The sequence below is a fragment of the Polypterus senegalus genome, chromosome 12, assembly GCF_016835505.1.
Source record: "Polypterus senegalus isolate Bchr_013 chromosome 12, ASM1683550v1, whole genome shotgun sequence".
NCBI lineage: Eukaryota > Metazoa > Chordata > Cladistia > Polypteriformes > Polypteridae > Polypterus > Polypterus senegalus.
This window is the reverse complement of record NC_053165.1, coordinates 14,303,776-14,316,097: the sequence shown is the minus strand read 5'-3', so window position 1 is coordinate 14,316,097 and position 12,322 is coordinate 14,303,776. Positions and strand designations below refer to the sequence as shown.

The 12,322-nt window shown below is 45.1% G+C and overlaps 1 protein-coding gene across 4 annotated transcripts in view; it reads right to left on the bottom strand.

Moving 5' to 3' along the window:
- The window catches only part of LOC120539908 (sodium-coupled neutral amino acid transporter 3-like), a 117,320-nt gene that overhangs the window by 70,016 nt on the left and 34,982 nt on the right, over positions 1–12,322 (bottom strand). For all 4 annotated transcript variants that reach the window (XM_039770237.1, XM_039770235.1, XM_039770236.1 and 1 more), the window contains 2 exons: positions 3,887–4,044; positions 1,429–1,513 (listed from right to left, as the gene is read on the bottom strand). In XM_039770237.1, the coding sequence (XP_039626171.1) occupies positions 1,429–1,513; positions 3,887–3,996 (195 nt within the window). In that variant the 5' untranslated portion in view covers positions 3,997–4,044. The remainder of the gene's footprint in view (positions 1–1,428; positions 1,514–3,886; positions 4,045–12,322) is intronic.

Below are 12,322 nucleotides of genomic sequence, written 5' to 3'. Positions count from 1 at the left end.
ACAGAATGACAGTCTGAAAATTATTTTTGAAGCATATGTGGATAAAAATCAGAGAATTTTTTTTTTTTTTCATTCATGAGTGATATTTTTTTCCGAACCCTGCTGCTTAAACACAAATTATACTGAGCTTTTTGGCCAATAATATCACCCCCAAAAATGTGCTATCCGGGGCGGACCGCCCCCTCCGCCTGCCCCTAGCTACACCATTGTCTGTCTGGCATCCAAACCCCTGCCGAGGTGTTAAATAAGAGGGCCGGAATGTCCGAAGGACAAAGGCAAGTGGCCAGCATAAGACAGTAAACCGTATGGCGTACGCTCATGTGTCATGTTGTTCGGCGTCCACAACAGGTCTGGAATGTGTGACGAAGAAATGCAACAAAATGCACAAAGAAAGAGGCATGTAGGACATATCTGGTGAACAGAGCTTTGTAAATACACAATGCTATCGAATCAGACTGACATATCATTGAACCATTAGGGCCCTTTAAGTAAATGGCCGTTTCTCTAGGCTAGTTTACAATATCATCAAATTTACAACACTTGAGTAAACGCTAATGAGCCCTTATCTCTAAGTAATTGAGAGGTTTGTAATGTGATTTGTGACGCTGCTGAATAGGAAAACTTCTAAGTATTGAAACTCCTTTCTGAAGTCACCTGCAGTTATGAGCGCCTCATATCGCTGATAAACTCTGAAGGCTATTTGTGTGACTTTGTTTGCCCTACAAACTGAACATATCTGACAAACAGCGCTTCTCCAGAGCTAGACGTGTTGAGTTCTGTAGCAGCCGTGACGCATGACGCACACACTCAAAGGTCCTCCAGGGGAATGTGTCAGCACTCAGAAGACACCCCAGACCAAGCTGGCAGTCACATGTGGTTTTGTTTTGTTATTTGAAATGGTCAAAGGCTTTATGAAAGCCTACCTGTGAGACGGTTGTGCTAACAGCCATCTCGACCCCGCAACAGAGCTGGGTATTTTAACACACATTTTAGCTCCCAGGGTTTTAGGTCATGTTTGACTAAAATTAGAGACAGGGCCCTAAAAACTGAACATGAGAGATCTGACCAACGAGAGACTATTCAGCCCATCAAGCTCATTCATTTAGCTAATTGCTAAGCTGTCCTAATATCTCAACTTCTTAAAGGTTGTCAAGTTCTCTGCTTCAACTACGTAACTACATAAAATGAAACCTGCAATTACATGAGAATGGCAATAGTATCACAGCCTGGACTGTCTTCATAAGTAAACCGAGCTTAGGTCCAGTCAACAATTCCATCAGCAAAGACTCATCAACAGAAGACCAAAGGTGGACCTCCATAAGTTCCCTGGCCCTGTTTACACAACACAGCACTATTACACTCAAACTGGTCCACATGATGGTAGAGGCTGCCACCGTATGGAACCACAAGATAAAATATTATACTCACATCTGTAAAACGAGTGGGCTTCTTTCCATCTGGGTGGGGTAAGAATTCTTGAACCTCTGCCGTGTGCCCCTCTGTATCCTCAAACCTGGCAAGAGATAAATGAGAGCTGTGAGGTGAAGTCGGGCATTTCTGAGGAGCACATGTGTTTACAATGCCTCCTAAGCATGGGAAAGGAACTATATAAATAAAACATACTATTTCTCTGTTATATTAAAAAAGATTTCTGCCGTGTCCACAATAGTCAGTCTTGACCACGCCCCTCCATACCATCCACCCAATCATTACTCCTACTGCGCACATCCACTCTCCATACCACATCGTGACTCTCTCAGTGCTAACTAGCCCTTCAATGCAGTCGCTTATAATGGTAAGGCAGAAAAGCAAATGATCTATTGAAGAACGTTGAATTTTAGATCGGGATAGAAAAATAGCAGCAAGCGCCGATAATGAACAGCGAAAGAAATGAATATGAACAAAAAAAAGCTGCATATAATAAAAATGAAGAACAAAGAGAATCGTCCAATAAATGAAAAAGAGAAAAATATCCCGAGCAACACGCGAACAGAAATGCAAAAAAGCAACTTTTATAGAATGCAAGTTAGAGAATAAAGTAGTTCATAATAGTGTTTTTGATCAGGCGTTAATGTAATTTAATTTTTATTTACTTTTTATTACATTTTACAGGCACCTGTAGTCATAAGCGAGTGGCCACAGTGAGAAGTTAGAGAGACACAGACACCAAAGATTCTTTAGAAAAAAAATACAATTTATTATATGTGGGCCAAATCACAGTCTTTTGCCACATAATAAGTTATTAACACTAGAATCCCTGAAGCCTACGCAAAAACTCGTAATCCCTTTGCACCTCTCCATCGGTTTCTTTTGTTTTGTAAATGTGTCAATCAGCACAAGCAACAAGCAGCCTTCTATCCCATCACCCCCCCTCCTTGACGGAGCTGAACTCTCTCACCTCAAGCCAAGGCTCCTTATCTGTGTGTGCGGTGCCTGGAGTTGTAGAGGGTAAATAATATAGTATATCGTTATTTGGAATACATGCATTTTATGTGTGTTCCGTATCTACAAAGATCTGGGTAAGTGTAGGATGAAAGGAAATGTGAGAAATGTAAGAAATGCTGAACCTAAACCAGAAACTTTTTCCATGTTATACTAAAAATGAAGTGAAGGGTATAATGTGTGAAGACTTTAGTCCAAATATCAAATAAACACATGTGCTTTTATTCAAGAATATATAAAAAAAGGCATTCAATTTATATGTTGCTGAGCTCAAATGTCAATCGACAGGAACTTGATAAGTATTCTTAAATGGTGCAGAGGTAAGAACTTGCTGCCTTATAACCCAAAGATACTAGGTTCGAGCCCGGGAGCTCCGCGTTTTGAGTAGTGAGCTGCTATTATTATTATTATTATTATTACTATCTTATATATACAGTAAACGTCTACGTGTGGAAGTGTGTCTGTCTGTCTGTCCGGCCTGGAAGTGAGAGGTGGAGTCGGGGTAAGGGCTCCACCTCCAAGGAAACAGAAACTCGCTTAGCCACTAATAACACAAGCGAGGCCAGCACATCAGCAAAATGAAACCTCAGAAGAAAGATACACTCACTTAGCCGCTAATACACAAGCGAGGTGAGCACATTGGCAAAACGGTATCTCTTTTTTTTTCCTCCCACCACTAATACACAAGTGTGGGTCACTTTAGCTGCCAGTGTAGAGAAGAACAAACTGATTTCTGTGTCGGTCAGCGTAAGGCAGTGTTTCTCAGTCACTGGATTGTGCCGCCAGTGGGTCACAAGCTGACAACTTTGGTTCACGGGTGGGTCACCATAGCCAGTGATTTTTAATCGCAGAGTCGCAATCTGGGTTGCTACTGGTGGCGCGTGGGTTGCCATCATTAGTGGGTCATGATGGATCTCCTAAGTGATCGGCAGCACTGTGCTTGGTTCCGCAAGGGGGCAGTTTGTATTTGTAGTAAGCCGTCAAAGAATTTAAAAAGGCAAAAATGGGTGCGGGACCATAAAGGTTGAAAAACACCTTTAAGGAAGGCAGAGCCGGACAACTACCAAATTAGCCATGTGGTGCAGCACAGATCAGAACAAACCATATTGGGCCCTATAAGAGTCAGAAAACATATGAGACCCTGTTATATAATAATAATAATAATAATAAAAACAAAATAGTTACTGCTTTGGCTGGTTTTGACAATTTTAGGACATTACTCTATTGTTTTCCTATGACCCTTGGCCATAAGTAGGATTCGGCTCAACTTGGTCCACCGTAAATAAGCGCATGACTATAATGTCACCTGCCACTGGGAGACATGCAGCAAATAATCTCCTAGTACTGTTCATACATGACAATAAATGACTAAAACTAGCAATATGCCTGGTTTTACACGACATGCAGACTATAAGATATGGCAGACATGATGTAAATATTGTACCTGTCCTCCTCCGGCAGGATTTTCATGGGCACAGACAAGTCCTCGCTGTGCTTGCCATTTGGTATAATAGTCATCATCTCCGACTCGAAGGGCGGCTGGGCTGAATCCATGGCTTTGGATTGACTCTAATTTGCTGGATGAATCTTGTTAAGCTGCACCTAGAGAAATGACAAGAAATTTCACTTTAGCTGGGGCTTCAGCAGCCTGGGTTTGTCTCACACCTCAGTCACTTTATCTGTCAAATCTACCTCTGTAGGAAAAAGTACATCACCCCCGATGATGCTTTACAAAGGGCCACAAAGCAGGTGTATCACCTTACGTCAGCAACAGCAGCTTTCTATCAGAGATGTTAATCAGCTGAAAACTAAACATCAAGGAGACCGCTTGGACACCACAGGCAGTGGGCAGAGCTGGCCAATTAGCTCTGCTGACACGGAAACATGGCCAAGCTGTACAAAGTTACGTACCACACATTGCCCCGCTCGCATGTTTTAGGTTTTCCTTCTCACGTAGACAAAAGTTACACTTAAATTGGGTGGGTGAAGAAACATCTCAAATCACAGTGTGGACAGCAATCTGTCAGATCAGGCCATTTATTACAGATTTTTACCTCACCTTTTCCCAGAACTTTGGCCAAACATAGTAAGAGGTTGGCATTCCACAAAACATGTAAATGAAAAAATGCTGCCATTTGGTAGGGCACATGTACAGTTATGTGAAAAAGTATGGAAATCTCTGCCTTTTTCAACATATCTGAACAGGCAAGCAGTAGATCTTCATGCAAACACTGCCAACCGATAGAGGTGATACACTTGAATTAAAACATAAGGGACAGTTGCCTTTTCAATCAGCTATTCAACCAAAATAAATAAATTAGATGTGATGGTCTACTGGGGGAAAAAAAGTGAGATGAATGATTTTAATGTAAAGGCCGCGTTGAATGAAATTCATTTATTGAGACTCTCGTCAGACAGCAAATCTTATTTGGTTGCACAAATATGGGAAGATGGGACCCTCGTGTGAGAAACTGCAATAAAACAATTTAATGGATACTCTCAGAGTGCTCACGGGATAAGCATGGCTGCGCCTTTTCAGTCTTTGACCTCCTGACTTCCTCCTGACTTTGGGTGACACCTTTATCCAAGGCGACTTAAAACCTTTTGAGATACAATTGATCGCATTTCTTTTGTTTTTTTTCTCATTGGGGCACAGGCAGGTGAAGTGACTTGCTCACAGTCATATGGTGTGAGAAGTGGGGTTTGAAGTCCAAAGTCCAAGACTTAACCACCAGGCCTTCATAGGCTTGTTTTTAAGCTTGTTTTGTTGGTTCAGTGACTCCCTTTAAGAACTACTAGTCACATTTTGTATTATCGTGGAAATGTATCTGTACTTTATATAGGTGCTTTTTAGCCCCCCAGATTTGGCATTGGAACCCAAATCTGACTTAGAAATGATCTCCATGCAGCGTGAGCTTAATGGAGAGCCCCTTAAATCAGCCCCCAACCTTTTCAGGGCAGCGACATCACTACACTCCACCCATCGGCAGTACAACAACAACAATTTATTACTTGCATGGCCCTAAATCACACACGGAATGTCTCAATGGGCTTTAACTGGGCCTGCTTTTTGACAGCCCCCCAGCCTAGATTCTCTAAGAAGACGAGAAAAATAAAAAATAAAAAGAAATCTTGGGAAAGGCAAATCAGAGAGAGACCCTGGTCCACGTAGGTTGGGCATACAATCCCATCCTCATCGCCAAATGAACTGCTCTGGACTCACTACACAACGCAACTAAGTTTGAAGAATTGTGCTGTGGTTTACGGTCGGTGGTCAGCCACACACCCACAGCAATCTGGCTTAGGAGCGAGTTTCATGTAGCATAAGACCAATGGAGTTACTACTTTAGCTACATAAACATAAAAACAATCGGGAGTTTATTTGTTACAGACACATCACTGACGGAGGTTGCGATACCATGACAAAGCATTCAAAGGCCAGCAGAGTCAGAGTCACCAGGGCCAGTTCCTGCAGTGGCTTGTATTTAGTTACATTCTCACATGCAGCATCTGACATGAGATCTCATGGGATCAGGATATGAGGTGACGGGGCTTCAGGAATTATTTAACTTGAAGGCAAATGAATAAAAAATGAGCCTCTAGAGAATCAAACTACAGGAAGAACCAGCAGAACCAGGTAAACAGCAGCCAGAACTAATGGGGACAGGATGAGAATGGTTTTATCCTTGAATTTCTTAGTTATTGTGATTATGATTGGTGGGGCACCATGTTGGTGCAGTGGGTAGCACTGCCGTCTCATAATTTTCAGCCCAGGCTCAAATCCCAGCAAAGCCGTAGTCGGTGTGTTGTCCGCCTGGTCTGCTCGTGCTGGATGGTTTTTCGGTTTCTTCTCATCTTCCAAAGGAGGTGAAAGTAAAGTTAACTGGTGGCTCTAAATTGGCCAGGTGTGAAGGAGTGTACGAGTATGCAGCCATGATGTCCCACATTAGAATGGTCCCTGACGGGTGTACTGTACACCTCATTAGGAAGGGATTATTCTCGCGGGGCCAGATGTGATTCTCGAATGGCTCAGGACAACTCGTTGAACAGTTGGTAGTGCAACTGCATTCGCCACTGCTGCAAAGGCTCCACCCACAGGGGGTTGTCCTAAAAACCCGCCCACCCAATCTCCGCCAGTTCGCACGCTTTAAATGTTTGGGTTGCAGTGTCATATTTTTACTCATTTATTAGACAAATACAGTACATAAAATAACTACAGTATGTACCAAGAGGGGGCAGCACAGTGGCGCAGTGGGTAGGGTTCACTTCCCGGGTCCTCCCTGCGTGGAGTTTTCATGTTCTCTCCGTGTCTGCGTGGGTTTCCTCCCAAAGTTAGGTTAGGTTAGGTTAGGTGCATTGCCGATTCTAAATTGTGTGTGTGTGTGTGTGCCCTGCGATGGGCTGGTGCCCTTCCCGGGGTTTGTTTCCTGCCTTGCGCCCTGTGTTGGCTGGGATTGGCTCCAGCAGATCCCCATGACCCTGTAGTTAGGATATAGCAGGTTGGATAATGGATGGATGGATGTACCGAGAGGAAGAGAGAAAAACAAACTGAACAAAAGACCTGACACTGAGAGAAAATGGAAAGGTAAAATTGCTGCCATCAACTCAGGAGCTCAGTAGCAAAAGGTAACTGAAGCGTAATGATTAATTTGTGTATTACATGAGCTTGGCAACAAAAGAAACATACATATAGACCACTGCAGCGACTTGGCCCCCCGTGTTTGAGAAGTGTTTCGGTCTGCTGTGATATTTTTCTGTCATTTTGGCCATTGTATCCTGTTGATGTCAGCTGATCTTTCTCTGTGCAAGCCCCTACTATTTTACGCAGTGCCGCCACTACACTCCACCCGTCCACAGTGCAAATCCCACCCTTGTCACCAATTTCTTTTCAGTTCGAAGACTGTTGGCAGTGAGATGTGAACAAGCAGTCTCTGGCATGTAGGCGAGTACTGGCAGTGTGCTAAATGGAGAACTCCTTTAGTCCGCCGTGCAGAGCCCACCTTTAAACGCTGTGAGCAGTGGGCCTCCTGGTGACGCCAGCTGATCTCTCTCTGTCTCTCTCTGTGTGTGTCAGACGCCACTGTCTCATGCAACATCATCACTACACATCCCCACATAGCATAGCAATTGGCAATAGAGTTTAGAGAAGGTCTATATTGTAAGTGCCAAGGAGGACAGACTGGTATCCCGACCAAGAGGGAGGGTGGTTCTTTACCCAGATGGGAGGCCATAAAAGAAGCATATTGATGGACAGGCACCAGCCAGGGTAGTTACAGATACCTTTTCTGGCCAGGAGTATTTAACAGAAGTACAGGGAAGAACTGTTACTATGTAGACCCCCAGTTAGTCCGATGGCAACATCGCTCGAGGAGAGCTCCCGCGGGGCTTCTTGGGAACTGTAATCCTGAAGCCCTGTTGGGAACTGTGGGTAGAGGATTCACAAATTTTAAGGACCTTCCACCTGACCCAGAAGTACAGGGAAGAACTGTTTCTATATAGACCCCCAGTAAGTCCGATGACAACATCACTCGGGCAGAGTTACCATTTGTACACCTGCCGGGCGTCTTGGGCACTGTAGTCCTGACAGGCAGCCCTGTTGGGGTACGTGGGTTGAAAACTCACAAATTTTAAGGAGTCCCACCTGACCCATAAAAACTCCAGGGTCTGGAATAGAAGAAGCCACTTAAGATGGAGTGAGATGGAGTCGGGAGGTGGAGGACAAGGCTTGTCTGGAGGAGAGAAGAGTAGAGGAGAATTAATATATGAATCGTGCATGTGAATTCTTTTGGAAGAAAGGACCCGAAATTGTGCTTGTGAATAATAAAATGTTCTTTATTTCGAGCCCTTGGCTGTGTGCGTGCACCGTGTCTTGAGTATGGGGCTCAGCGGCGCCCCCACCTGTCCCATTGTATATACGTGTTAAAACGCTGCGGTTATATCCAGACATGGTATGTTTTCATTTCCAACAAGACGTCAGCGTCCTTTAGTTATTCGTTTCCATGTGTCTGACGGTGAATGCTGTGTGGTCTCGTCTGGGTACTGCTGGCGTAGTGTCATTGGCGTTAGGGTGTCGGAGATGGCTGGGGGCCCGGCCGGGACGCCAAGGAGGACCGGAGGAAGGCTTACGCCTTCCCCCCAGCATGTGGGGGGGTGACCGCCCTGGTACCTTTGGGGGCCAGAGTTTTGAAGCTCAACCCTGTAGGGGCCCCTATGCCTTTGAAGCCCTGGACCTCAGCACTTCCACCACACCTTGAAGTGCAGGGAAGAGGAGCAGGGACACCTGGAGTGCTTCCGGGGATGCAGCCAGCACTTCCGCCACACTTGGGTGTGTCGGTGGAGGATTGCCGGGACACACCTGGAGCACATCCGGGGGGATTATAAAAGGGGCCGCCTGCCTTCATACAAGGGCTGGAGGCGGGAGAGAAGAAGGACAAGGTCTCTGGAGGTGGAAGGAGGCGGCCTGAAGAGTAAGAAGGAAGTGTGTGTTGGCCAGGACTTTTGGGGGACTTTGGGGTTGTGTGGCACTTTGTAAATAATAGGACTGTTAATAAAGATGTATTGGGTGTAACAACGATGTCTGCCTGTCTGTATCCGGGCCAGTCACCACAAGGGATATTTACTGTTTCCGGGTTTTGAGTACCGAAATCTCCATGCTCTGATGATCTTCGTCATAAACATTCTTAACAGGGGTCCTTTTCACCTCCTTTCATGACACACGGTTACTTTGAATGCATATTTAGCAATTCATATTTTCACAAACAAAGCTTCCAATTCTTTCAAATTTAAATTCAAAACTACCGTAACTTGTTCAACAGCGACGATGTATCGTTCACTTTTACTGCTAGACCACTGGTGTCCTCGAATGCCAAAGCGTAATCTGTTTTTACAGAATGGTTTTTGTCTTGCAACAGGTTATGTTTTTTTATAAGACGTGTAACGTCCTCTCCGCACGACATGTGACATATATTTATAAGTTTAATTGGGGTCTTTTTAGAAGACAACATTGCAGCCTATGGATATACTGTTTGTTAAAACACTGCATCCTGATAGGCTTTGTGACAGACGACATTCGATTCTCTAGGTTTACTTTCTACACTCACCGGCCACTTTATTAGGTACGCCTGTTGAACTGCTTGTTAATGCAACTGTTTATTCAGCCAATCACATGGCAGCAACTCAGTGTATTTTGGCCTGTAGACCTTGTCAAGATGACCTGCTGAAGTTCAAACCGAGCATCAGAATTGGGTGATTTAGGTGACTTTGAACGTGGCTGTCGGTGCCAGACAGGCTGCTCTGAGTATTCCTCAAACTGCTTATCTGCTGGGATTTTTAACGCAAAACCATCTCTAGGGTTTACAACGAATGGTCAGAAAAAGGGAAAATATTCAGTGAGTGGCGGTTCTCTGGGCGAAAATGCCTTGTTGATGCCAGAGGTCAGAGGAGAATGGCCAAACTGGTTCTAGTTGATAGTATGGCAACATGAACTCAAATAAGCAATCGTTACCACCGAGGTATGCAGAAGAGTATCTCTGAGTTCACAACACATCGAACCATGAAGCGGGTGGGCTACAGCAGCAGAGGATCACACTGGGAGACACTCCTGTCAGCTAAGAACAGGCAACCGAGGCTACAATTCACACAGGCTCACCAACATTGGACAATAGAAGATTGGACTGGTCTTACAAGTCTCGATTTCTGCTGTGACTTTCAGGTGGAAGGGTCAGAATTTGGCATCAACAACATGAAAGCATGGACCCATCCTGCCTTATATCAACAGGTCAGGCTGGTGGTGGTGGTTTAATGGTGTGGGAGATATTTTCTTGCACACTGTGGGCCCCTTAGTAGCAACTGAGCATCATTTAAATGCCACAGCTTACCTGAGTATTGTTGCTGACCATGTCCATCTCTTTATGGCCGCCATCTTCTGATGGCTCCTTCCATGACACAAAGCTCAGATCATCTCATAATGGTTTCTTGAGCATGACAATGAGTTCATTGGACTCAAACGGCCTCCACATTCACCAGATCTCAGGCCAATAGAGCACCTTTGGGATGTGGTGGAACGTGAGATTCGTATCATGGATGTGCAGCCAATAAATCAGCAGCAGCTACGTGATGCTATCATGTCAGTATGGACCAAAGTCCCTGAGGAATGTTTCCAGCACCTTGTTGAATCTACACCACAAAGAATTACGGCGGTTCTGAAGGCAATAGGGGATCCGACCCAGTATTAGCAGGGTGTACCTACTAAAGTGCCCGGTGAGTGTGTACTCCAATTCTATAGTACTGCCCCCTGCAGGGGACGCCTTGCCTAACTCATCTGAAGCTAACACAAGTTCTGTTCTCTCCGGCGAGCCACAATAGGATTAAGCAGATTTTGCCTGAAGGGAAGCGACGGATTCAGAGGACCTGAAAGAGATGGCTGAGCAATTCAATGTGTCTGTGGGGGTCATGGAGGAACCCCCCCCCCACCATGAGTCTCAACCAGCTTCAACCAGTCTAAAAGCAGCTTCTGGGATGCCCTCCTTTAGTGTGCATGATGTGTGTTCTTCACAAGAAGTGGGGCGGCGGGGGGAGGATAAAAATGAAAGCAATTATTCTGACGGGTGCCTTTCTTAAAGTTTAACCTTATGCCACGTTGGTTTCCTTTGCTGGGCAATGTGCTCGTTGTTTTTGAATTATTATCACAGTGTCCAGCATTCAGGAGATATAGCGAGTTTTAAATCCCCGCCGTGCTGCCTCTTTTTGCTACCCGGTACCAGTTCCTCCGGCTACGTTTGCGGCACAGCTAGTGCCTTCTGTTTGCCTGGGTGACGCTGGGCAACGTGAACGGGCAGCAGAGACTCCTGCACAATAGCCTACGTTGTGTCGTTTCCTGGGAACTGTCAAGGAAACAGGGCCGTCTTTGTGTTAGCATCATTATAGTGCAGGGCCCCCTTGGCTGATGTTCGCCATGGCACTCGAGAACTGAAAAGGTAATTCATTGCTGTGTAATTGAAAAGAAAGCAACCTTAAATTCAGCGGCTGCCAGGTCTGTGGCTCACGTTATATGGAGCAGGACAGTGACACTTTTTTTTTTTCCATGCAAGGGGAATGTCGATCCAGCACTGGGATCAAATGATCATAACGACAAGCACATGTTGTATGGAATGTAGGCCAGAAAAAAATGAAAAAACAAATATATATATATAAGGGCTTGGCATGACGCAGAATACCAAAGTGGCATCCAGTCTGAGATAAGACAAGGGATTGAGAAAGTAGTCAGACCCCTTCAATCATTGCACACTTTACTGTGTTGTGACAACTTTTTTTCAGAAAGGTTTATGAAAAATCAAAAACTGAAATTTCTTATTCATACTGTAAAAGCATCCGGACCCTCAATTCAGCAATTTTTTTTATGACATCTGGAAATGCATTTTAGATATCTTAAAATGAATTACAGATATCCAACAATGCATCTATTTTAAGATAATGTAAATGCCACAGGGGCTGGACGGGCATCCCGGCCAGAAGAGGGGATGGTTCCTTACCCAGATGGGAGGCTCCTAACAGGCATATTGGGCATCCAGGACAGAGAGGAGAAAGGGATCAGACCCAGAAGGAAGGACCGGAAGAGATGGACCCCTGAAAAAGGAAAGATGTCACTGGGGGCTTTTTGTTCTCCCAGCACGCTAGCTGGCAGCAGCCCTGGATATCTGTGTTCAGTGGGGAGCCAGCAGGGCATGCTGGGAAATGGAGTCAGGCAGGGCAGCCCTGCTGTGGTCACTGGGTGCCGTGAGAGGGCGCTGCAGGGAGACAAACTCCTTGTTATAATGGATTTCCAAGTGAACCGGAAGTGCTTCCATCAGGCAATCACCCTGGCACCAGAGAAACTCCCCGG